A 26480-nucleotide genomic window follows, 5' to 3' on the forward strand; every position below is an offset into this window, starting at 1 on the left:
TGCTGTGAAATGCTGTCAGAAATAACAATAACTGTACAATTACTCTACTTAATGAGTGTTACTGGCCTTGCTTCTTATCCCTTAAACTATTTATTCCTTAGTTAGTAAAGCTGCATAATTTGTAAAAGTCCTGCTAGTTATTCCTATGAACTACAGAGATATTCATAGAAGGGGACATAAATACATAGAGAGTTGGAAATGCTCATTTCATACCTCAGATTGAACAAAAGAGGAAAGATAACCCAAGTCCGAGTATCTATTCCTAAAGGTATGATACCAAACAACAAAACAGCAGAAGTGTCAACAAGGGGCATTCAACCAGTTCTCCTTTAGGTCTTCCATAGTATGTCCTTGCTTTAAACACTTCCCAGGACCAGTCAACCACAAATGGGCAACAACGGAAAGGAGAAAGTGCACAAACGTCTGAGTATGCACAGGGAGAAAAGCTGAGTGAGACTAGAATTAGGTTGTTTGCACTGAAAGCATAACCCAATGCTCTGGGCTGCTCTCCTTCCACCTCCCTTTATCTCCCTCCTAGACTGCTGCTTCTCTTCTTCACCACCCCCAATTTACAAAGCTCACATATTACAGACAGCCACGGACACAACAGCTAACCCATGCAGAGCTGAACCCCTCCTGGGTCAGATCCTGTTTGCAAATATAGGTCAAAAACCTAATTGAGACTGGACCATGTAATCCCAAATGGCCCATCTGTTCCTTACTCCCATTTCACAAAGCCTTGCTTGTCATCACCCTCTGTGACTCTCAGAGCTCTGGCCTGCCTATTTGAAAATCGGTTGTGCTCAGAGGAGCTGGAGATGGCTGAAATGTTTTTTCACCATATTCTGCACAGCCAAGTGCATAAAGACACATGTACTCAGACCATCTCCAAAATCAGCTTCTGTTTGGCTCAACACTGAGCTGGGCAAGGACGTCAAACGTGGCTAAAACGTGTGCTTGGTTAAGGCAGAGGCCAGAAAAAGCCTTTAGGAATGTCTAGTGGGACTGATTTTCCTTTTTCTCTTTTTGTGTTGTTTCCTCCTGGTTCCTTAACACCGTGACAGACAGCCCTGGATCTTGCTGTAGAGGCTGACCTGATAGGAAATGTGTTGTATACCTTTTCTTTTAAAGGTTCTGTGTTGGTAAGCAGAAAATAGCATTTTCATGGCGTGATTCTCTAGAGTGCCAAAATTAAAGTGGATTCTCTTGGCATTGTTAGTCTTCTGCAGATATATAGATATATATACTTTTTTCTTTTCTTTTTTTCTTTTTTATGCAGGCCTTCACAGCACTGTTGATTGAGTGTCCAGGCTCACAGTATTTTAGGGTGGACTGGGATATTGAAGAGACTCCTTCTAGGCTTTGGTGGTTTCTAAATAGCTCTAGGGCAACAAGGTCGGGGGCTGCTGCTTACTACAGGTAGGGCTATTAGGAACCTTTTCCATACCCTGTGTGGAATAAGAAAGTGACTCTGTTTTCAGTTGTAGACTAGAGACAGTTTTCTTATTTTGCTGGTGGTAAAGTGTGAATAATGTCATAACACTTCTTATTTGCTGAATTCTAACCTTGAAAAGCCTGTAACACATATGATCGTGTCCCTCCTCACCTTGTCCCAAGGAAGTTACTTCCCTATCTCTTCCAAGCAGCTGGCACTCTCATCCCTGGCACTACTATGAGACCAGGCCAAATGTTTAGTGTCTCTTCAAGGGACAAAGTAACCTGGCTGTAGACATAACTGGGGGAAAAGCTGACCAGCACTCATGGGGCACACCAGCCAAAGGAGCTTTGAGGCAGGAAATCATTAACCTTCTCCATGAAGGTATTCAACTGGCCAATCCTTTTGTTATGAAGGGCACAGCACTGGTTCATGTTGGTGCAACTCTGACAGTTTTCCTCGCAAAGTGTTGTAGCAGTCAAGGGTGATAGTGCTTCATGCAATTTAGTGACGGGATAGTGATAAAGCTTGCTGGAACTGATGGGATAACCAACAATCCTGAAGGTGTAATGTGGAAGAATCCCAAAAGCACACAGCACACACATGAGAAGTAACCTTCTTCAGAAGGATGCTTCTATCCTCACAGAAGAGACTTGTAGAAAGAGTCTGACACAATACATGTAGCACATCTGACCGTCAGAAGCAGCACATGCTCCCAAGAGGCACATAAAACCAATCTGCAGACTTAAGTATATCAGCACTTTTGACACAGAGATCACAGAAGGAGAGAATTACCAAATGCCCTTTCCTCAGGTCATGAGCAGGTTAAATTCTAGAAGAAAAATAGGACTATCATGGATAAGCCAAAAGTGCTGCATCTTGATCAGTTACAGCATTCTTTCCTGACTGGCAGAACATGAAAGTTCAAAAATAAGCGGTAGCAATTTCACATTTTAATTGGCACAATTGTAGAAAATGCTACTTGGCAAGTATCAGGTATTATGTCTAACAGACTAAGCATTTGTCTACTACAGACTTCCTTTGTATTACAAAGCAATAAATAGACATGATGTTACTTTAAATGGTATAAATGTCACCTTGTGGAAAAGATAAGTGATGACTGAAATGAAGCTGAACTTGGCAAAGATAATGCAAACAAGAGGATACCCTAAGCATCACCAATGACCCCACTGCATGAATAGCTTGATTCTGACTTGTAATAAAATCTCGTGCTATTGTTCATATGTGCATAAAATACCTTTGCAGTGAAATATATACACTCTCATGTTCTGTCCCACAAAATTGTGCAAAAGAGAAATTAGTGCCATCCATAGGTTAAAGCCAGAAAGTTCTGCAGACAGAACTTGTGGCTCACTCAGTCTCTGTGTTTTTCAAACAGAATTTTGTGTTATTCAAAGCTATACTCCACAGCATTACCACTGGCATCTTCCCTCTGAGGTCTCGAATACCCACCGTGAAGGTGCAGTGACCCTATCCCGAGACTAGCACATAGCCAAAGTACTCTGTTGCGTTTCACAGTACCAAGTCTAATTTCTTCCTTCAGACCACTCATGCTAATTCCACCAGCATGACTAATCTCAGCTTCCATTATTATTACCTTTCATGTATTTGTGGAATACTGTATCTAAATTACTGTAATAACTTTCAGTGTAGTTCATTCAAGTCCCTCTCTTTTGTTTCATCTTCAGATACTTTTCTGGTATTTTATCTTAAGACTCATACATCTCTTTGTCTCCTTTCTTTTCATTATATGTATAATTTCTATTTAAATCCCGAATTGTTAAGGCCAAAGCAGTACAAGTTTTACTCCATTTACCCAAGAGTGGTGACTACATAAATTTGTTTAGAGGTAGGTTAGCACCCTCTGGTGTATCATTAGTGTACTGCAAATTTTCTTTAAGATTAAAGAAAGCTAAATTATCACCAAAGTGAGAAAAAGTCACCGAAGAGGGATGCCTAAGAGATGAATACAGAGAAAATGCTGAACTAAGTATTTTTCAACTATTTTTTGTGTGTATGCAAATTGTAAAGGCATTGAACTTGGCAAAGAGATTACTGACGGCTTTTTTTTTTCCTTTTTTTTTTTTTTTTCTAGAAATTATTTTCTATGATATGAAAATCACTTAGATATAAGTTTCATAATTTTCACACCATAACGTCATTAATTTGTGGTTTTGAATTTTCATTTTACTTGAACTGAGATGCAAGAGAGTGTCACTCAGAGGCATTTCTGTTCAATATGTACAGATTTTATGTGACTTATTTTTGACTGAAATGATATTCTGTTTTCTCATCAAAATACATTTCAAAGCTGCAAAATCTCCAAAGATGAGTGGTATGTTGTTTTGTTGTTTGTTTGTTTGTTTTGTTTTGTTTTGTTTTTCCTTCAGGATTGAACTGTGGCTTCAAATAGATTAGGTAGTGCCTTTTAAGTAGAAGACATTATCAGATACTAGAAAGTAGTTCAAAGCAGAAGAAAATTTATATACTCATTTTTATATCATATATCTTTGATGAGATGTTCCAAGTCCTCTTGTCAACCTACAGACACAAAACATGCTCTACCTAAGCAAAGCTTTTACCACAGGAAAGAAGTGGTGAAGATTACAATAGTCATCAAGATCATTACTGAACTGTGTGCAAATCCTTCTGGTTAGCAGCAATATGGAAATCATTCTGCTCTGTGGGTGCACTTATGTTTGTGGTGTACTTTATGTTTGACAGCACGCATTTTTTATTATCATTGATTTTGTCAAACTACTGTCTCTGATTCTTTCCTATATGATTCTTTCCAGTGACTCTTCAGTCAAGTGTTATTTATAAAGACAACTTTGTAACTTTATCAACTTCAAATTCTGTCTTCCTTTACAACCATTACAGCAAACAAACATAGAAACAAACAAAAACTTCTGTCTTTGGGTGAACTAGTATTCTGCTTCAGCAAAACAAACAAAAAAACACCTTTATAAACAACTTCCTATTTTAACTTTTATTTTAGGTCAAGCAAAACATTTTAACCCAAAAGAAGATGTATCATTTACTTAGTGGACTTGATCTCAAAAAACAGCTTGTAGCTTAACTATTTTTAAAATAGACCAGGAAAAGTTAGGGCCAAAACAAAACAAAGGTGCTCATTTGATTAGTCATTCATACCAAAATTTTGCCAGATATACACGGTAATGATGGGAATTTCAATTGAAGTTATTCTTAAAAGAAAAAGGTGGCATTCTGGCACCCTCGGTTCAGAGCATCAAGTTGCTATTCTTGTGTCTAAGTAAAGGCAGTCACTGGCACAATACATCTGTTCATACCAGTTCCCCTATTTCATTGCATTTTGGGAAGATGTTATTGCTACCTAACTCAAATGGTAAGCTGCTTGGAGTGTGGCATAGTGTTTTGAGCTTGGCAGAGCCTGCTAGAAGGTAATATCCCTCAACCATATGCTATTTATCAGTGCAAACTGGTGATGTGTTGAATAAGAACACAAATTTGGATTTCTGGAATCAAATGTTCATAAATTAAATTTATTTTTTTTTTCAGGAGTTGGGCTTATATATACAAGCACAACTACTTAAAAACAGAGTTCTGCTGCAGTTCACTGCATTCACAGCAAGATGTATTCATTAAATATAGAAGCAAAAAATTGTCTTAACACAGTTAATAAAGGCTGTTTATTTTTACAATATATTTTAAACCAAAATTTCTTTAAAAAGCCAGAGCTTTTTGTACTCTTGCTTAATGCTACTGTAGATGGTAATCAGCAAGACCAGCAATGTTTTAAATACATTATTCAAACTGGATAGTTAGCTCTTTTATGTCAGTTTTATATTTTATAGAAATTACAAATACTTTGATATCCAATGACTGTATACAGTTTTTCCAGATGCTTATCAAACAAAACAAATCACAGATGTTTGCTTATCTTTCTGATGTACGTCCTCCAAAATTAGCTGATCCTATAATAAAAATACAAATAGAAATATTTTTAATAAGTTTAAAGGAAAACTTTATTCATGTAAATTATTTTGGGAACTTAGTCAAGGAAAGGGGAAAGTAAAAAATAGCATAATTTAAAAAGACAAAACATACATTTTCATGAGAACTTTTATACAGCTTTTTATGAATCTAAATATGCTCCTTTTTATGTAAATAATATAACCAGATTTCTCCTTTTGTAGAAGAATATGCTACACAAGCAAATGTCCAAAGTAAATATTACTGTTCTGCATCTGAACCACAATTAACTGGTAAACATATAACTCAAAGAAGACCAATACTGAAGTTCCATATAGCTGCTTGTTTTATTAATGTAGTTTTATACTCCATTATTTACCAAACCTATCAGGCTCATGCATTATTTCAGTTGCAGTATTACAGATTTAAACAATTATGAGGTAAACTTTCACTGTCTATGGGTATTCATAATTTGAATATGAGCGAATTTCTTGAAAAATCTTTATTTTGGTTTCATGATATTTCCTTATATCTACAGAACGGCTTGTATATGCACTCAAAATTGCTTGGCATGTGTTATTCCTGGAATAGAAAGGTCACATTTACAAATTTAGACTAAAAAATTCTTTGCAGAAGAATTAATGTGAATAAGTTTTCACTTGTTATGTAAACTTTGCAATACAAAGAATTGATCTGCCCAAATTAATCTTCTACATACACACCTCTTAAGCTAGTATCTATGTAACTACTTTTGCTAGCTTTGTGCTGCAACAATTATTACCCTAGAGTAATTCATTTTTTTACAGTAACGTTCAGATATTGATTCCCATTGACGATCTGTTTTGCTGTGACTACCGAGTCACTGCACTTCTACCACTAATGCTTTTATTTTTTCTGCTCTTTACTTGAGACTTGCTGCAAGATTAGATTTGCCAAATAATTTAGAAATTGTATTTTTATAGAAAACAATTAAGGAAATCATCAAATTTAAACCTCAATAAAATAGTATTGAGGTATGAAGCAAGAACATATTTTCACAGCAGGTACTCTATTTTAACAAAGGGCTAAGGCTGATCATAAATATAAATTTTCTTCATATTTTGCCAATAGCCTACTTCCAATTTTCAAATATAATTTTAGTCTTGCGTAATTTATTTGTTATTTACTGTTATCCCACCGTATTATTTACTGGAGAACAGTAAATGAGAAATAAATTACGCAAGACTAAAATACTTATTTACTGTTCTCCAGGAAATCAGTAATAAACATACATTATGCTGATATTTTTCAGGAAAAACTGTTAAATGTTGTTATTTGATAAAATATACTTGCCTAAGTGTTGTCTTTGTAGAATTCCAGAGATGGTGATCGGATGTCTTGTTACAGATGATTGTGGGGAAGGTGATGTAAGTGGATACAATGGAGGCGTTCTGAAATCAGAAGCAGTCCATGATCCCCTTCTACTGCATTGTGATCCAGATGGTGATATAAGCGAATATCCATTATGTGGTAGGCTTACAGGTGTGGATCTATCAATGAAATTAATTCATGGATAAGGTTTGATGTTCCTTTCTCAGAACAACAGATATCAAAACCTTTTAATTTCATATTGCTAACATTTTAATTAAATATACCATCCTTTCTTGTGTTCTACAGATTCCTTATCTGATTTTTAGTTATATAGTTTATATAACTAAATATATATATATATATAAAACTATATAGTATAGTTACATATATATGCTTATTGTAAGTAGCAGGACAAAACAAGAATCAGTGATGGAAAAGAAGAAATATTATGTTACATAAATATTAAATTTATGCTAGAGAATTTTACTGGGATTAATAGCTATAGACTACAATAGTACTTTTTACTGACTGAAAACCATTTTAAGTTGTTGTGTTTTTTTTTTGTTTGTTTGTTTGTTTTGTTTTTGATGGTAACAATACTCACAAACTGAGATATTTTCTTTATTTAGATGCAAAACCTGAAAAACTGTGACACACAGCATAAGGATGTAAGGATGTTCAAGTTCTTCAGAGAACAGCTGTCGTGTAGATACCATGCTGTCATTTTTGACTTTCAGAAGAGTTACAGAGAAGCTGTTCCACTTCCTTAGTATAAAATTACTGCTCTTTGTATAGAACTATCATGACTGAGTATGTCCACAGTTACAAAAACAGATTACCTCTGCACATTTTTAAGAAAGTAATTTCAAAATAGAACCTTCCAACAATAAACAAATTCATATAGGTGACAGCTAACTTACACAGTAACATTTCTTCAGACATAGAATATAGCCTTTAAATGTGCAGATTCATAAAGACCAGGCAAGAGTCCAAATTCAGTATCTCATGAGAGACTATAACATCTTTAAAAGGTTTTTAATTACCTTGTAGATCCTGCTTTATTTTGACTTGATGTTATTCCAGATGACTGAGAACTTCTGTAGGATACACTACCTGTCAGAATTACATTTTTGAGAACAGGACCAAAATTAATTACATACTTTATTTAAGAGATCACTTTGGAAAAAAAAGGATTAATATCTGGCACAAATTCGTGATCAGTTTATTCAAGAATGAAAAAGGGTGCAAAAATACAATAGAAAATTAAAGATAAGGAATTGGTTGACTAAATGAAATCAACATGTCACTTCAGAAATGATCAAAATAGCCCTAAAAATAATTCTGTTTTGGAAGGGATGTAGCACAAACAAGGCATTACTGACACATGCTTTGTCTTCTTGCTGGAAGAAGCTCCATCAGAAGTGAAAACTATCAGAACTACTCAGCAGCACTCCAGTGACGGTAAAGGTGAAAAACTGTCTTTAGTCTCAATAGATTAATCTCTACATAGAATTTAGCTATCACAAAGACATCATATTGCACCATTCTTTAAAATATTTTCCAAGTTTAACACAGGTATGTTGGTTTCCTTCTCCTACTCTCACTGACTGGATTAATACAATAATTTGAAGTATTCCAATTCCTCAGCTATTGTTTTTGCCCCATTAATCTCCTATAAAGAAACCTTCCTTACTTTACCATTGCATCGTTGTTTCTACTTGCCCTTACCTTTGCAAGTATGCTTTGATTCATGAAGTTTTTCCACTGCAAAACTTTCCGGGTTGATTCTGAAATGTGCTGAGCACATAACTGTCTTATAATTTTACTATCTAATTAAATATCTATTTATATTTAGACACACATGCAAAAATTATGTAGACTCTGGATATCTTGTTAATTAATAAATTAGTAATTTAATAGGCAAACATGCATTTAGGAAGGATCTGAACATATAAATGAGATGCAATATAGAAAAAGTCGTTTTCACTCCTTCATTACAATTATATTACAACTGCATTGCAGTTTTAATTATTATCCTTGTTTCAGGTCTTTTATACCATGAGAAAATATGAGTGCTAGAAGTTCTGTATGTGGCTCTTAACTACTGGAGCCAGCTGTAAGAGTGCCTAGAATACTACAGAAGCACACTGAATGTAAAACTGAGAATAGGAGGGACACATAAATGGTAGACCTGCAAAGCACTAGAAATTCAGGGAAACTCCTCACAAATAAACAATGCCCAAAGAAATCGCACTACTTTCAATAGGCTGCCATTCATGTCTTATTTACACAAGAGCTGCCCAAGAGTTACCCAAGATCTGCAACAGCCAAGGAACAAAAGGCATTACAGGCAGATAAAATGTCTTCCAACCTAATATAGTGATATCATGCCTAAAAAATAAATCACCTCACCTGAAGAAATTCTACTGTAATTCAAATTAATTGCCTTACTTTTGTTACAAGATATTTTTCCAGTTTCCTAGAAAATTTAGTTTCCTTTCTTCTCCTCAAGTGATTTTTAACATGATTTTATGGACAATGTTAACCTCTGGTAACTATAAACCGGTATAATCATTAAGGCTAGTGGAGGGCCAACACATATTGCAAGCACGTATGTTCTCTTCAACTGTACACAACAATACAGTATTTTCTTTGCAAATGTTTACTATGGTTGCTCAGCAAATATCATTTTGGTTACAAGAAATTATTCATAGAACTGGGTAGGCAAGTATGGGGAAGACTTACTTCTTTCTTCATTTTTAACTATTTCCCATCTGCTTGATTGATGTCTATATGGTAAATTCTTTACACCTCAATACAATTCAAGTTTGCTCAATAAATTGCTAATGTATGGATTTTAATTTTTTAATCTTCTTAAAGAAATACAATTTTTTCCAGTTACAAACTTTAGTCTTACATACCCATACGTCCATCCTGAGGAGGAGTTATTAGTGATAATCTTATTGGACCAGTCCCTGTCTCAGGCTAAATGAATAGTATAGCATTAATTATAGCGTACATTGATTATTAAGGTATTTTAAGCAACAGCTGTACAGTTTTCAGGACTATAAACTTGAAGATTTTTGTCACTCTCTACAACCAGGTTTGTTCATGGCACTAAAATGCCATGAAATAAAACCTCAGAATTAAGTTACTGTAATAAATTATAAGTAATTAAGATAGTAATACACTTGTTAATGCCCCTGTGCAAAGCCTGCTGCATGATCACCTGGTCAACCAATAAACAAAAGGTTTATGAAAGGTTAAAAAAAAATGACTATCACAGTACACGCCTGAAAAACACTTTTATCCATCATAAATGGAATTTCGGGAATGCTTGGAAAGCCAGAGTGCCAAGCGTGCCAAGTGATTCACCACTTTAACTTCAGATACTTCAAATGAGAGCATCTACATCTAATCTGATCACCTTAAATGCATTTTATAGTCAAGGAGAGAACAAGGAATGAATATACTTTAGAATGAGATAAGTAATTATAATATATAATTATAATATATAATCTATAATTATATAAATATAGTTATAAGGATCATAATAATCCATAGGTTACACCTATATTCATAGTTATAATTGATATAACTTATCCACAGGTTATAAATCAAATCCTGGGATGCTAGCTTAGATTTGCACTGGAGCCATCTACATGAGGTCTGGTCTTACAAACATTCCCAGTCTTTAACATATTATAAATTGAATTTAATCCCAAATCTATTTCATCGAATCATAGAATTATTTGGGTTGGAAGGGACCTTAAAGACCATGAAATTCCAACCCCTCTGCCATAGGCAGGGACACATTCCACTAGACCAAGTTCATCTATTAGTAACATTTCTCTTGAAAACAGTTACAACACTTTTATAATGAAAGTGAGATTTCAAGAATTTGTCATTTAATTTACCAACAGACATTTAAAACTGTATAAGCTGTCTGGACATAGTCCTGGACATCTGGGTCTAGGTGGCTCTGCTTGAACATGGGGGTTGGACAAGATGACCTCAAGAGGTCCTTTACAACCTCAACTATTCTGTGATTCTGTGATATGGCATGTGGAGAATAGAATTCTAGAAAATGGTGTTTTTTTCTATTTTGTTCCATTCTGGGGATTATTTGACTTCTACTAAACATCAACCATAATTGAAATTAGCATGGACATAAGAATTGGTTTGAATTGGAGGTAGAGGGGAAGTGGTGGTCTTCTTTTACAATATTAAAAGGATTGGAGAAACCAAAACCATGTAAAGACATATTTAATACATACATGTATACAAAAAAAACCTTACCTTCCTCATTGGTGAAGGTAAAGGATCAATCTCCATTGGCTCCATTCTTACAATAAAGGTCAAAATAAGTATGACATTGTAATTAAAAATAACCAATTCTTTATAACAACTAACATTGTGTTATATTGTTATGTTATATTTGACTAATAATACAAAAACATAGTACCTAACACATAACACACATAAGTATATAGGACATGTTCCAAAACCCTCTATGGGTAAGAAAAATACATTAATTGATTCTTCGAGCTTTGATTTAGACATTTACAGAAAACTTTTTTTTTATGATTAACATTATTCTTATATTTAAATCTACATATAAATATACAAATATATAAATATTTGTCACTTGTCTACACAATATGGGCATTCTATTTTTTTTTAATGAATTAGTCACAGCAAAAGGAATCTCATAGCTTGAGCAAGCTGCATGTTTAATTTATTTAACATTTTATGAGCATTGAATGTCTTAATGGAGCTCATCCTATCTAACTTTAGACAACTACAATGTAAACATAGCTGTCTGTACAAGCCATTTAGATTTCCCCTACAGTTAAAGGGAAGAGTTACTCACCAATCGATCTATCTATCCAGAAAATCTTTAAAATAAGGTGCATCATGTCTCAGATTTTTTTTCGAGCGAGCACCAAGGCAATCTATACAACTAGCTGTTATGTACACTAGAGTAGATATCCCACTTCTTTTATGCTGACAGAGTTTACAGAAACAAACAAACAAAAAAATCGTTTTAAACTCACTATAAAAGAAGTGGCTTTGTGTAGAAGGTGTTAGTGTGTTGTCATTGTTAAGATTTTCATTGAAAATCAATGGATTTCCACCTACGTTTCAGAAGTGGAAGGATGACTAGGTTGAAGAGAACATGAAGAGTAGCCATTCGGTCTTCTTGAAGGAACTAAAGTTATTAATAAACTTAATATTAGAATATTGCTATATCCAATGATATGTATTCCATAGTTAATATCTTAAACCAGCATTTCTTACTGGGAAGTGGGTTTCTACTTGTACTGGAAAATGGCAGTGGAGTAGTTTGTTGAGGAGTTTTCATACTAAAAATGAAAGAAAAAAAAAAAAAAAAAAGGATGTGAATTGAAAGCTGTTTTGGTTAATTCATTTTTCTAACTGGTCAATATCAAACTGGTCAATATCTAACTGGTACTTTATCCATTAATAGGTGCATAGTAACATAACACTCTTTGCCATGAAGCAAAATAAGCAGTACATTTGAGAAGCTATTAAATTCATCTTCTCTGTGTTATAATGTCTGTATCAGTCACTGCGTGCCCAACAATATCAATTTTAGATGACATGGCTTTTCATGGAACAAGACTGTATGGAACAACATGGTGATTTTATGGAACAACAGACACTAAAACATAACTATTTACTACAGTTGTGATAAAAATCTTTACCTTGATGTATATATATTCCCATCTTTTAACAATCTAGTTTTCAAAGGAAATGTTGGCACATTTATGCTATTCACCAACAGCTATGCAAAATGGAGATTTTCCCAATAACCATAAATAAGAAGAACCTGTCTACTGGCTATGCAAGGAGAACACCTAGGTCACACTGTCTTGGTAGAATTTTGTGAAAATCTGAAATTCAGTGAGAATTCTGTTGTTGATATAACCAAGGTGCTGTTTATGTGAGATGCAAACAATGAAAAGGAGACAGTAGATCCAATCATATTTAGACTATGAAAATCCACCATATATCTAGTTACTTTGAACTGTGCTTCTCTCAGTTACATTACACCAAAGCACCATATGAGAGCATAATGCAGTACTATTTGCATGTCATAGTCAAAAGAAAGCCTAAGAAAGAAAAAATATTTTGCAATTAAATTGCTGGTTTTGTGAACTGTCTTGTCAAGGAGATTTCAGGATCCTTATTCACTGGTATTCATAAAAGTGACATTACGGAGAGGGGCTCCTCTGAAGAAGATGAATCTACAGGGAGTACAACATTGTAACTAAACACCAAGAACTCTAAAGCAAACCAAGCCTGTCAAGTACTTTTCCAGTAGTTTTTGAAGTTTCTTTAGAGTAACTACTGATTTGAAAGGATTCCTTCCTGACAGGTTTGATTAATGTGAAGAAAATGAACCTGATGACAGAAATCATTGCTCATTCACCTCTGCAAAAATATTATTCTTCTATTTATACAACATGATATATAAGAGAAAGGCAAACAAAGCAATTTTTTCTCGTTTAACAATGAAATCTACTGTAGTCTGATTAAAAAGAATATTTGTCATTTACTTTCACTGCATTAAACCTCTTACCATTGTATCTGATGCATTTGTTGTGTTGCTTTCCTGAGAGATTCCTCCAGCTTTATTCTCTGTGACATAAAGATTTGAACAAGCTCTCTTTGTATGATATACAACTTCATTTTCATAAAACCAGCATTCTAAAGTGTTGAAAGGTTGTATTTTATTGCTTTTAATCCTAGGTATAATTGCTATTCCAGACTTATTAGGTACAATGGGGTAAGATTGGAGCTGTTATATGGATATATGACCCAGCCAGTCTGAAAAAGATAAGCCGCTTTTTAGCAGCTACAGACTTAGTTTAATTATCTTTTCTTAAGAAGTGTAATACTGGATAAATGAATACCAAGAAAAGTTCTTAAAATAGTTTGTTTCTATTTTTCTTTCTCTCTTCCTTATCTAATATGCTATGCTTACTAAGCCACTTTCAATAATTTACTAGCAGTCCAGGCTAACCAGGGAGGTCCCAGTTGACTGTAGGTTGATAAACGTGACTCCAATCTGCAAGAGGGGCAGGAAGGAGGATCCAGAGAATTACAGGCCTGTCAGTCTGACCTTGGTCCCACAGCAGATGATGGAGCAGATCATCTTGTGTGCCATATGATGGCACATAAAAGTGATCAGAAGCAGCCAGCATGTGTTTATGAAAGGCAGGTCATTCCTGACTAACCTGATCTATGACAAGATGGCCTGCTTAGTAGAGGAGGTAAAGGCTGCAGATGTCGTTTACCGCAATTATAGTAAAGCATTTGACACTGCTTCCTACAGTATTCTCCTGGCAAATGTGGCTGCTCAGAGCTTGGACAAGTATACAGTTGACCGGGGGAAGAACTGACTGGATGGCCGGGCCAAAGAGTCATGGTGAATGGAGCTCAACTCAGTTGGTGACCGGTCACCAGTGGCATTCCCCAGGGCTCATTCTTGGAGTCGGTTTTGTTTAATATTTTTATCAATGATCTGGATGAGAGAATTGAGTGCAACCTCCAAGTCTGCACATGGTACCAAGGTAGGCAGGAGTGTTGATCTGCCTGAGGATAGAAAAGCTACAATCTTAGAAATATCGAAGATATATAAGTTTTAGTGCTTTTAGTACTATCATCTGGAAAATATACTAATAACATTATTTCTAAAACACCAAATACTGTAATGTCCATATTTCCCATTACAGATCCAAAATGTATTCGGTTCTTGGCAGTATCTATTTGTAGTAAGATTATGTGAAGAGTATTTCCTATTATTTTATAAACACAGCCAAAAAATAATTCAATTAAAGAATGTTACCAGCTTGGAAAATTAAAGAGTCCAAAGAATATCAGGCTAACTCCCTAGTATGTGTATTTTTTTACAGTTATGCATTACATGATCATACACAATTTTTATGCAGGATGGAAAAATTTATTCAATAGCCTCCATACTGCATTTGCATTTTATCCTCAATTTCCTGTGTGACTTCAGATCTCTGCTACTTCACACTATTATATTTTGATTTGAAGACAAGTTATACATTTTCTTGTTAACTTTTCATGCCTTCACAATATTTTTTTTTAAATTCTTTTAAAATATTTCCTCCTTTATAAGATCACACTGTTTGTGGGAGATATTATGTGCTTTTGCAGGTGTGAAACTGCACAACAGATCAAAGACAAAAATCTAACATATGTAGGATCAGTTTGGTTTGTATATATATATTCTTTTTTCTAATGAAAGTTAGGTTTGATTAAGAGAATGACCAGTACAGATGTCAGGAAGAATGTACTTTACGATACCAGTCTCTAGGACTGCATCATTTCAATAACAAAATGTCTTAAAGAAGGTGAACAGCTATGTGCTTTTTAGTATTTCTCAGTTCTTACAGAACATGGGGGCTAGACTTGTCGGGAATACGGACATCAAGTATCCACACCACATGCCATCATCAGTACCCCAGTATCTCTGAAACTCACAGGAACAGCAACAAAGCTTTTATCAAGGTCATCAGAGCTGTTGGTTGACAGTGAAAAGAATGACAGACTAGAAATAAGGAAAGGGACCAAAACCAATATAGGCAAGCATGAGAACCCCCTTTTGTGAATTGCCTTATGCAGTACTCTGACTTTCCCAGAGGCTAAGGCCCACAGAGTGGGGGGTGGCAGGAAGAATCACTTGTGTCAAAGGGGAGACTTCTGCTTCCTTAGTTTCCCAGGAGTCATTGCCATTTACCAAACTGTTAATGTTGTAAATCATTCTTGCTCCATCCTTTTCCCACTCACCTCATCTCAAACCCAGTGTTATAAACCTGAGTGTGAGCATCTATTCCCACTCCGCCATCCCAAGTGCCTCTGCCTGCTGTGATCTACCCTTCTCTAGCCACTTCAGACTTCCCATCAATAGCCTTGAAAGAGGGAGTATTGCTAACTGAAACTGACAGGAAGGGGATGGATCACAAAGAGAAATTCTTCTACCCTTGCTCACCTCACCCTCACTGTCAAACCATTTCTCCACCAAAACAGCCTCACCAATACTAGCCATTGCTTCAGATAGAATGTTTAAGACAATCAGCCTCTTCTCACCCAGAAACGATGAAAGTAGTTTTAAAATAATAAAATGAAAAGGAAAAAAACAAGAAAAGCACCTCAAACAGCGTGCCATTGAAATAACAACCAGCCAAACTTTCATCTCTCTCTACCCTGGCACCTGAACATCTTCTCTAGGTCAAGCAATCTTCTTTGGTGCTTTACAACCACTGGTGAATGAGTATCTTAACAGCAATTAACTGAGAAAGTAATCATCAAAAAGCATTAAAAAATCTTCAAAAATTCCTTGGAGATATCATTTTAATTTATGCACAGTTTTAATTTATGCACAAATCTAGTAAGAGCTTTATTTTATTTTGTCTGTAGGTCTGAGCTTTACCATCTGGAGTCAGTGTAATAGGTTATAGGGGACCATAAAGTCAGGATTCTTCCATGACCTGTCATTGAAAACAGGACTGGATCTTGAAAGAACCACCCACTCCACAGTACACCAGGACTGATCTCAAAACACAATCATGAAACAAGGGGAGAATGGACCACACAGCACTTAAGTTTACAAGCTCTTCTGTCCATGGGGATCATATCATCTGCTCTTCTCACACACAACATGACCAGTTGTCCAGCTATGAGTTTGCCTGTATCATTTCATACTTAGGGTCCCTACTGATGTGTGATCCACCAGTACTATCAAATAGCTTTTAGTAAGATAGCTGGCCATACCCTTAGAAATAAATGAAACAGCCACCTATTTTCATAAATATTTGGAATTTGCTGAAAAATAAAAAAAATAATAATAATAAATTTTGGATTTCCTTCCAACCTGCAAAGCGAGAGACATAGACACGAATTCAGTACCTGTTCCTGAGGCTTATAAATTCTATTTCTCTCCCCATTAAACTATCTTGACTCAGGGTCTTTAATCTCCTTTCATACTGTTCAAGATTTTCATTTAGTTTGTCAGCCCTAGACTTCTTTTTCTTTAGGCTTATCATCTTTGTACCAATCTCTCCCTGTCTCTTTCGCTTTCTCCTCCATACAGTGAGTTAGTTTCTTCCTTCCTGATCTTTTGACTCCTCATTTAATCTGTCACCCAACTAGCAGCCATGTATTTAAACTATTATTAATAAAGTTCTCACATATTTTATACAATTAAAAACTGATATTTATAATGACAGAAAGGTGACAAGCCTGATAAATAATTATAAGTATTCCAATAAACAATGAATGTATTTTCTAAAACTTAACAAAAGTAATAAGGCAAACATAGCCAACAAAAAAATAAAATCAAAATTAGTTTTACCTTTTTTCTGTGGTATGCTAACAAATGTTCACGATTTTTTTCTTGAAATTCTGAAATCTAAAAGTAAAATGGTTAGTTATACAGTTATAGAGAGCTTTATCTAATTACATTCATGTAAATCAAACAAAACTAACAAGTAGTGGAGAAGAACTACTTCACAGCACACATTTTTCTATACTTCAATAAGTATTTAACATTTCCTTTATATAACTCTTTAAATCATCTTCCAAAAAAGCATTCCAAGTCTAAGTTATTATCACTGACATGGAAAGTCTTATAAATATTAATTGATTTAGTATAACCTACTGGTAGATTTATTTCACTGAATTTGTATTTTAACACTGTTCAATATTAAGATAAAGAAATTGGAAAGGCAGTTTACCTGAAGCGTTTCTTAGTCACTAATGTTAAGGAAATACACAAAATTAATGGCAACATAAAAAGTAATGTATCTTACTGGCAATTATAACTTGCCTTGTAAAAATATCTTGTTAATTAAAAAACTAGTTGTTAGACACACTGTCTGATGGTGTGTAAGCACTTCTTGTTGTGTCCAAATGAGGATCATAAACTATGACAGGTTAAAAGTTAAAAGAAAAAAGGTAAGCAAGACAAGAGTTTGATGAACAAGTTACAATAGGCAGAAACTTACTAATAAATCTTTCTTCTGACCTCTTAGGAGTAAGAAAAATGCCAGAAAATGTGTAGGTCCAAAGACAACCAAAACTAAATACTTGGAGAAGATAAACTTACAGTGGAATAGCTAACTGAAATGGTTACTTCTGGTTCACTGTAGAAGAGTCTGGGAGATTTCCATTCGATACTCATCAAAAGATCAGAAGTGTCTTCAGAAGAAATGATAGAAGAAACAGCCAAAAAGGAACAATAAGAATTCCCAACATCCTGTTGTTCCAAAATTCCTAATTCCTAAAAGCTAATAAATAGGCAAGTAAAACACCGGTTTAACACAGCTGAAGGAGATCATCAGAGAATTTCCACAAATACTCAGACTGGGACCTGTGCTGTTCAGCATGTTTATACATGACCTCCAGAAGAAGGTGACTAGCAAAGCTATTATTAATATTATAATAGCAAAGTTTGCTGATGATATTACGTTAATCATGTTAATGAAATTAAGTTCATGCAGTAAAGAAATTCAGAGCAATTTTATGAGACTGAATGGCTGAGTAACTGCAGTTCAGTTTAGATAGTGTGAAGTGATATACAGAGCAGAACAAAAATATCTACATTTATTCATAAAGTAATGGGCTGTGTGCTGGCCCCCATGAGCTAGAAATGGGTCCTATATAAAAGAGCGATCTCTGAAAATATCAGTTCAGTGCTCAGTATCTGTCAAAAAAGCAAACCAGATCTTAGGAGTGGTTAAAAAAGGAATAGAATAGGCAACACCATTATTTCACTGTAAATATGTACGATGACACTGTATTCTGAGTCTTCTTAACACCTCAGAAAATATATGGTACATCTGGAAACAGTTCAGATTAATCAGAGGTATTTAATAGCATCATTACAAAGAATGACTGCATGGATTATGAGTTTTCATGTCTGAAAAAGAGACAGCTGAAGAAGGGATGTGTTAGCAGTCTAAAACTAATGAACAGCACAGATAGAGTACATATGAATAGTTGCTTTTTCCTCTTCCATGGGATGCAAGAAATCAAACAAAACTAACAAGTAGCGAGCTAAAACCTGAAAAAATGAAATATCGTCACAAAGTGTAACCTGTGAACCTCCTTTCCATATTAGGCGATAAATGCTAAATATTCAGAAAACAACTTGACTATCAAATGGAGAAAAATATCCACCAAAAGCTTTTGAATGCAATGGCATCACCCCACCTTGAGAAATCCCTTTGCCACAAACAGTTAAACAATAGGATCCTGTTCTGAAGACTTATCACTGCACAAGTCTTGCTCTCATATGCTTTCCTAAGCACCAGCTGCTGTGATAAAAATACTGTTAGATAAACCTTTGTCCTAATGCAGAACAAGCTTTTTCTTAAAGTCCTTTAATGCTGGTGGAAGTTCTGGTCATTTCTTAATGTTTTCCAGATTTTACAGGTTTTCCCTGTTTCCTAAAGGTTAACTCAAGCTACAGAAAACCTTAGACTTTTGGTATCATATCCTACTTTTTCTTTCTTTGGCACATTACAGAAATTTATATTCAGGTGTGATTGGTGAGATAGCTGTCTGAATTTGTTCAGTTTGTATAATAACTGCTCATCTTTGTAAATGTTGCTAAAAAGTGTGTGTCTGAAAGGATCCAGGAAGGCATCTCATTTACTTTTGTGTCAGCTATGGATCTTCAGAAGATGATTGCTGAGGAAAGGGACCATGTTCAACTTTGAAGTCAGAATAGAGCAAATATGAACCCTACAGTCACTATTGCCAATGAGGAGATTCTTAAAATGAAGGGAAGAGGTGATCTTTGTTAATTTTCTACTGGATCAGCAAGCTCACCACAAGATCAATCAAGCACTAGCACAAAGGAGGTGAAAAAAAATGGAAGCTGCAGGTCAGCTGAGAAAGGATGTACTACTTACAGTTCAGCCTAGAGTGGTTGAGGCTGCCACTGAAATGTTCAATAAGAGGGACAAGGATGAGAAGCAGTCTCAAAGCCAAGCTGAAGAGACAGAGAAAATGAGTAGACAGTGGGAGTTTCTATGTATTTGTTTAACCCAGAGAATTACTAAAGTTCATGGACTGGAAACTAAGAATGAAAGGAATCTGTCCAGAGTTTAATGAAGGTAGGGAGAAAATTTACCTTGAAATCTTTTATTGTATGTGTCTAAGAAGGCAGATCAGGGTTTGTTTTCACATTTTGGGAATTATATTTTCATTATTTTTAATAAAACCTAGCTTTTGAGATCAGGAATCTGTTTACTCTCTATTTCCTTTTTTTTTTATTTTTGAGAGATTAAAAAAGGAGGGGAAGGGGAAAAAAAAGTGGGTGGGGGAGCATTCATCTTAGGGCTTTAGCCAGTTCAGGTTTTCACTGTGTAACTTTTCATTGCCATAATTACTGTACATTATTTGGGCCTGTTTAAGATTCTGGCAGATCTAATTTTTCATTTCACGGCATTGAAAGTGATTCTACATCACTGAAATAACCAGAACTAGTAGTCCTCAGAGAGAGCTTGAAAACATAAGCAGAGAACATGATGAATAATTTATGCTTCCTAAGAACTTTGAAACTGTGAAATTAAAGAAGCGAAGACAGTAACAATCATACATTCATTTTCAAACATTCATTCACATGTTCTTCCCCACTTACATAAAAATCAGGAAAAGTTTCTGATTATTTTATATAGTAAAAATGTTTTAAGAGTGATTCACCTGTGTTATTTCTTTTGAATATTTCTTGCATAATGTATCTATTCCCATGAACAGTGACTGAATATCAGGACTTGTCTAGCAGGAAAAGAAAGTATACCAAGGTTAGTACTTTTTTTTGCAAGCTATATTAAACAAAGCATTTTGTGAAGTGTTCCTTAAATTGAATGATGTACATAAATCAAAAATGGACAGATCAGGAGTAGGACAATATGGAAACTAAAAACAAGTTCAGTTTTATTTCCTGTATTAAATATCTGGAAAGCTTTGTGCTTTTGTTTAACTATATTAGACACAAATACTTTTATTGTAAGAAAGACAGTAACAATTTGAAGAAGACATTCAAGGAAGATGTTGTGCTGCCCTGGAGGAGACACTGCCTTCACACCAACAGCCAGGTTTCCTGCAGCCCCTTTCCGGGCTTTTTGGCTCTCTCCATCGCCAGCTACATACCTTACCATTGGTCTTGGCTCAAAGGCCTTTTTTGAAATGGTCCTTTCTCTCTCCTGCCTGTCAGGCAGAAGAATGTTATCCTAGCATAAGAAAAAAGCCCTACGATGATAGTTGAATTTATCAGCTATTTTCTGATTGAGGCTTTACTCAGAGAACATGGTATGGATTTACAAATGGCAACTTGTGTTTTTTAAAAAATGCACTCATCTTTAAAAAAAAAATGGAGAGAAAGTGTTCTGTAGTTAAGCTATCATTGTAATAAATATATATTTTTTAATTGTGCCGAGAGAGAAATGCTACAAAATGCAAAGTGAGTTTGAAATTGATAGTGACATTCGGACATCCATTCACATCTGTAAAACAAATTAGTTAAATGTTGCTTTAATCCAGAATAGGTCTGACTCAATGTAGTCATAAGAAAAAAACAAACAAATTACTCCCTTAACGTATTTATGCTGGTTATAGTACTAAGTTAAAATGTTACAGAGTGATAATCAGTGATCACATTTCAATATTCTTCATGGGAGAACTTTATTAGATTTCTACTGTAACAAAATGAGGAAAATGAGGAATCTAAAAAGGCAAAAACAATCCCAACATACTTAGATGATGAGGCAGGACTGTACCAGAAAATAGACACCCTTCATGCAAGGAACAACCTTTCAAAAGCCAATAAAAAAATAGAACTGAAACTGTTGCAGGCAAAATGCAAATTAATTCTAGAAGTTCTAAGGAATCCTAGAAAGATTAAAAATTTGAAAAATGAAAGAAAGGTGAATTATTTAAGTAAAGAAGAAGCTGACTACCTATGAAGGAAACTGCAGTTCTTCTAAGCTACCAATAAATTAGAAAGATAAGCTCTAGTATTTAAATAAATAAATAAATAAATTACATTGAAATTAAAAAGAATTAGGCTTTGCCCTATTTAGAAACAAAAAATGTAGAGAGACAATACTTTTATTTACTCTAGAAGTAGTATAATACTGGTGTAAAGTCAAATAACCATGGCTGTGTAACAGCTTCATTTCCCAAACCTATTTTTAATGTGTACTTTTATTCTATAATTTTGATAACAAAAGTTGATTCTCACATATATAAAAAACTAATTATGTGAGGGGCTAAATTAATAACCCACATTTGCAGCAGATTTATATCTTTTGTTCCTCACATTTTGATATCAGCTACTTCTATGTCATGTACGGCAATGAAGCTGAGCAGCAATGGCACACACTGTCGGGTACTCTAGCACTGTACGTGTGGCTGTCAAATGCCCTCCTGCTTACTGATGAGCTGATCTTGCATTTCTCTCACCATGAGAACTAGACCTTCCTTGCTTTGCCCAGCTACCGATTTTCATAGAACTCATGGGATAAATGTAATTGTATTTGAAACTTCCTCTGCTCTTTGAATTTAGTTGACATTAGTCAAAGCTTTCAAAAGTTTCCAGAAGGGTGAACTGGCTGGCTAAGAGAAAAGCAGAGAGACCAATAGCACACTCTAAACTATCTATGGCATAAGAGTAAAGAAAATACAAGACAAAATTTTGGTGTCTTTAAAATGTGCTCATAGGAGACAGCTCTAGAAAGTTATTCAGAGTCCTAACAAAGCAACGACCTTGGTTTTGAGTCCCTATTAGATCCTGAAGGAAATAAAAACCCAATGAGCTTCATTGCTGATTTATAAACTCTTTAAAATAAAGGATGGTAGAAAACTGTTTAGATTTTATTTGCATGGAGGAGTAGCAGATGTTAACATGATATTCTGAAATAATGAACAGTGAGATTCTGATTTATCAGAACTCTGAACCATCCTCTGGGAAAAAGCAAGTGGGAACCATGAAATAAAGAAGGAAAAAATAAAAATGATGCATTAACGTAAAGATGAGAATATTTAATGTGTAGATGTTGATTACCCCAATATACAATTTAATAAGGAGTTGTAACACATTTGCAGGACCTCCTACTCATTGGGAATTCTGCCATAGCATTAAGCTCATAAAGGTTACCAGGTATATTTCCACTCAGGTTCCTGAATTATAGAGCCATATGACTTTTTTTCTATGCATCTTTAATTAACATTCCAATCATTTTATCTGTTCTTAATCAAGGCTAAGTAATCATCATTAATGTCTTTTTTAAAGAATATGATAATTTGCTTCCTTCCAGCCCTCCAGAGCAATGGCAGGTTCTAATAAAACATCTAATCTTTTTGTTAGTATCACAACCATTGCAATTTTAAATTCCTTCAGTATTTTTGAACTAAATTATCAAGCTTTCTTAATATGTTGCAATTTAAGACTGATCTAACCTAGAAGTTAGCTTTGTTTTGAGCAAGGGGCAGGACAAGACAACCCCCAGAGGCTCCTGACAACCTAAATTCTGTTTCTGTCAACCCTGTGACTGAAATTGATAATGAAATTTACACTGGAGTAGGCTGATACTGAAAGATAATTAAAATGCCTCCTTTAGAGGTTCTATGAAGTTTTTTTCATTTGTTTTATTTGATTGCAGTGTTCATTGTTCCTTTTTATTACATTAGCATTTTACTGTTTTGCTGTAATGTTTTACTTCCAGATAGAATTGTCTTCTTCACCATCTCAGTTCTGAAAGATTGTGTTTACAGATATGAAATACAGTGTAACAGTATTTTAATTTTCTTTATGTACAGCATGTAGATGTAGTCTATATATTTAGATGTACACCAACTCAGTTTTGAACACAAGTAGAGGAATCATGCCCTTCTCTAAGGTCACCTCTTCAGGATTAGTCCCAAATTATCCTCCAGTTCATACGCATGATTGCGTTATAGCCTCGTATGTTTTAGCTGTACTGAATGCTTTGAGTACTTCTCTTCTACCCTTGTACAGACGACTTGTCTCTTAGGCAGGTGTCAGTTTAGGAAAATATAACTGTTTTCAAAGCACACATATGGAATCAGATAAGGAGAAGATAGTTCCTGGGAGAAATTAGAAAATTAAATCTTTCTAATGATTTCTTAAGAAAGAGAACTAAAAGGTATTCGTTCTCTAGTAAATAACAAGAATTTCTATAAATACCACAGATCATCTCTCAATTACATGGCCATGAGGAAAACAAGGAAAAGAGAAAATTTAGAAAAAAGCCCAACACACGTGAAAACATTGATGGGCCCCCATGCAGATGTTTGCTTCAGTCCATTACATAAGTTAATATATTACAGTCCACTTTCTCTGATGTACAAACATTTTCCACATTTTGACAGTAGTTACTCATGTTACACAGAAGCCATTATATTCTTGAAAAGGTCAGAGTGATTTACTGACCAACAGAGTAAGAGGGCGTAAAGAGAGCGTAAGCTTTCCTTTGAAAACCTGCAAAGCTAAAAACTATAATGAAAAGTATCTAAGTCTACCAAACTATCATCAATAAATTCCAGTCACAGTTGGCAAACAAATGGGAAGTATTTTGTAATGCAAATAATTTAGCTGTTAAGCAAACCACAGATTAATATAACACAATAGTACTAAAGCTTCATTTACCTCTTTTGAAAGGAATATTGTACGACAAGGAGTTCTGCAGATCAAACACTCATCTTTTTTGCCTGCAAGGTAAAGACACAGTTAAAATGTACATCAAACAGAATAGCTATTGAATACATTTTTAATAGAATATGATGCCTAGAATTTGAAACCTTTGTTTGGAGCTTATTGAAGGAATGTGAAGGTGATATAAGAAATGCAAATAAACATGAATAAAGAATTTGATTCTACAACGACTAGTGCACAGTTGCACAGGAAAAATATGTGTGAATGTCATCTGGTCTTAATCCTGCAAATAAGTATTCATGTAAATGATTTAATGAATATCATTAGTGTCACTGAATGCAGGTGACTCTTAGTTCCTTTGATTTAAATAGGACTACTTGTCTGGTTTAATTAAATGCATACTTAAGAGCACTAATGAGTTAGAGCCAACCAGATATATGACTTTTTAGTTTGGGACTGTCTTGCTCTCTCGATAAAATATATGAAACTTTAACTTCAAAGAATTAATAATCTTACCTTGTGATTTTTTCCAGTGAAAAATTAATCACCTCACTTTTTAAAACTTCATCATTTTTAAAATCTCTTTGATTATTTGCAAATATATTAGCAACTATGTCTCGTAAATGCATATGGCTGAAATAAATCTGGTAATTTTATTATATGCTCTCTTTCTAAGAGTTTTAAAGATCAATGTTCATAAACATCTTTAAAGAGGAAATACATTTCATTATCATTATTATTGAGTTTACAGAAAAAAATAGTTTCTTGGGGACATTTTTTGCTAAAGGATATTAACAACCAAAAGGAAAACAGTCGTTCAAGCTCTAGTAGTCTACAAATTGCATTTAGAGGTATTTTTTTATGATCCTTTTTCGTCTATAGCAGAAGTGCAAAAACTTTTAGTCAAAAGATTTGTTTTTAATTCTGAAATACAGAGGTATCACTTTTTCAGTGTGCAGTTACCAAAAGCAGGGCATTTAACATGATCTCAAAGGGAAAAGCATGAATGCTAGCCTGCTATTTTTTTTTCTTTTGAAAAGGAACTGCTGTATTCCTCTATGTTTTTTCCACATATCCGCATGTAAGAAAATCACAGAAGTCCCGGAATATGGCTCAGGTATTGCATAAAACACATAAGAGCATCAAAACATCGCATACAATCCTTCTAACACCAGATTTTCTCTGGTGTTTCGGTAGCAATACTGATATTTAAACTGTCTTCAGACTAGTAGCAAAATCTGTCCTCAAAATATAAATCCTATGTTTTGCAAATTGCTCATTCACTTTTTTATTTTGTTTTTACAATGCAGACATGGATCATAAGCATCGGGACTCAACTTTTAATAAAGCTTCCAGTTTTCAGCATCCAAGGTTTGTTCTCAAAATCAGGCTGCTCCAGCCAGATTCATCTGGAAGCATTCACAGGTTGCTCATACTATTTAAAAGAAGAACAATTGAAAAGGTTTATCCATAACATTAGGTCGACAAAATGAAAGGCCTTTCTTTTTTTCCATAGTGAGTTGGAAGTGCTAATGGCCAAGGAGTGCCAGTGCTGCCTGACGAGCCGAAGCAGGGCGCCCCGCCTGTGGCAGCCATTACCTTTCTGGAAGCAGAGCTCACAGATAACATGGCCGCAGCTGGTGAAGAGGAACCTTGGGGTGGCCTTGCGGGGCTCGCAGAAGCAGGCGTTGCAAAAGACTCGGACGGCCATGCAGCAGAGGGGCAGGAGGGGTTGCTCGGGAGCGGGTGGCTGAAGCAGACGCTGTCCCTTCTTGTCACCCCGGGTCTAGGCCTACGGGCCTGTCTCTGCTGTGTCCCTTCTGGCTTGAGGCGCCGCAGGGCCCTGAGGTGAGGGGTGGCAGCACCGCTTCCCCACCCAGCGTGAGACCCGGGGGAGGCACGATTTGACCCTCACTCCAAAAAAAAAAAACACCAGGATTTTTGTGACCTTTTGCTACCAAACTGGAGAGGGTGCCTGTGCAG

The 26480-nt window shown here is 35.1% G+C and overlaps 1 protein-coding gene across 2 annotated transcripts; it reads right to left on the reverse strand.

Annotated features, from left to right (window-relative positions):
* Positions 1–5016: 5016 nt before the first annotated feature.
* RNF212 (ring finger protein 212) lies at positions 5017–26480 on the reverse strand. Of its 2 annotated transcripts, none has more exons than XM_084519009.1 (12): positions 26097–26480; positions 24492–24553; positions 20525–20599; positions 17169–17225; positions 13368–13426; positions 12062–12126; positions 11903–11972; positions 11060–11105; positions 9682–9745; positions 7804–7873; positions 6743–6939; positions 5017–5412 (listed from the first exon to the last, which is right to left on the reverse strand). In XM_084519009.1, the coding sequence occupies exons 1-12, from the start codon at positions 26206–26208 to the stop codon at positions 5375–5377; spliced, it is 915 nt and encodes a 304-aa protein (XP_084375135.1). In that variant the 5' UTR covers positions 26209–26480; the 3' UTR covers positions 5017–5374. The 2 variants fall into 2 exon arrangements, with proteins under 2 accessions (XP_084375135.1, XP_084375136.1); XM_084519010.1 differs by lacking the exon at positions 26097–26480 and adding an exon at positions 25836–26012.

Source organism: Aythya ferina (genome assembly GCF_964211825.1).
Source record: "Aythya ferina genome assembly, chromosome: 4".
Lineage (NCBI taxonomy): Eukaryota > Metazoa > Chordata > Aves > Anseriformes > Anatidae > Aythya > Aythya ferina.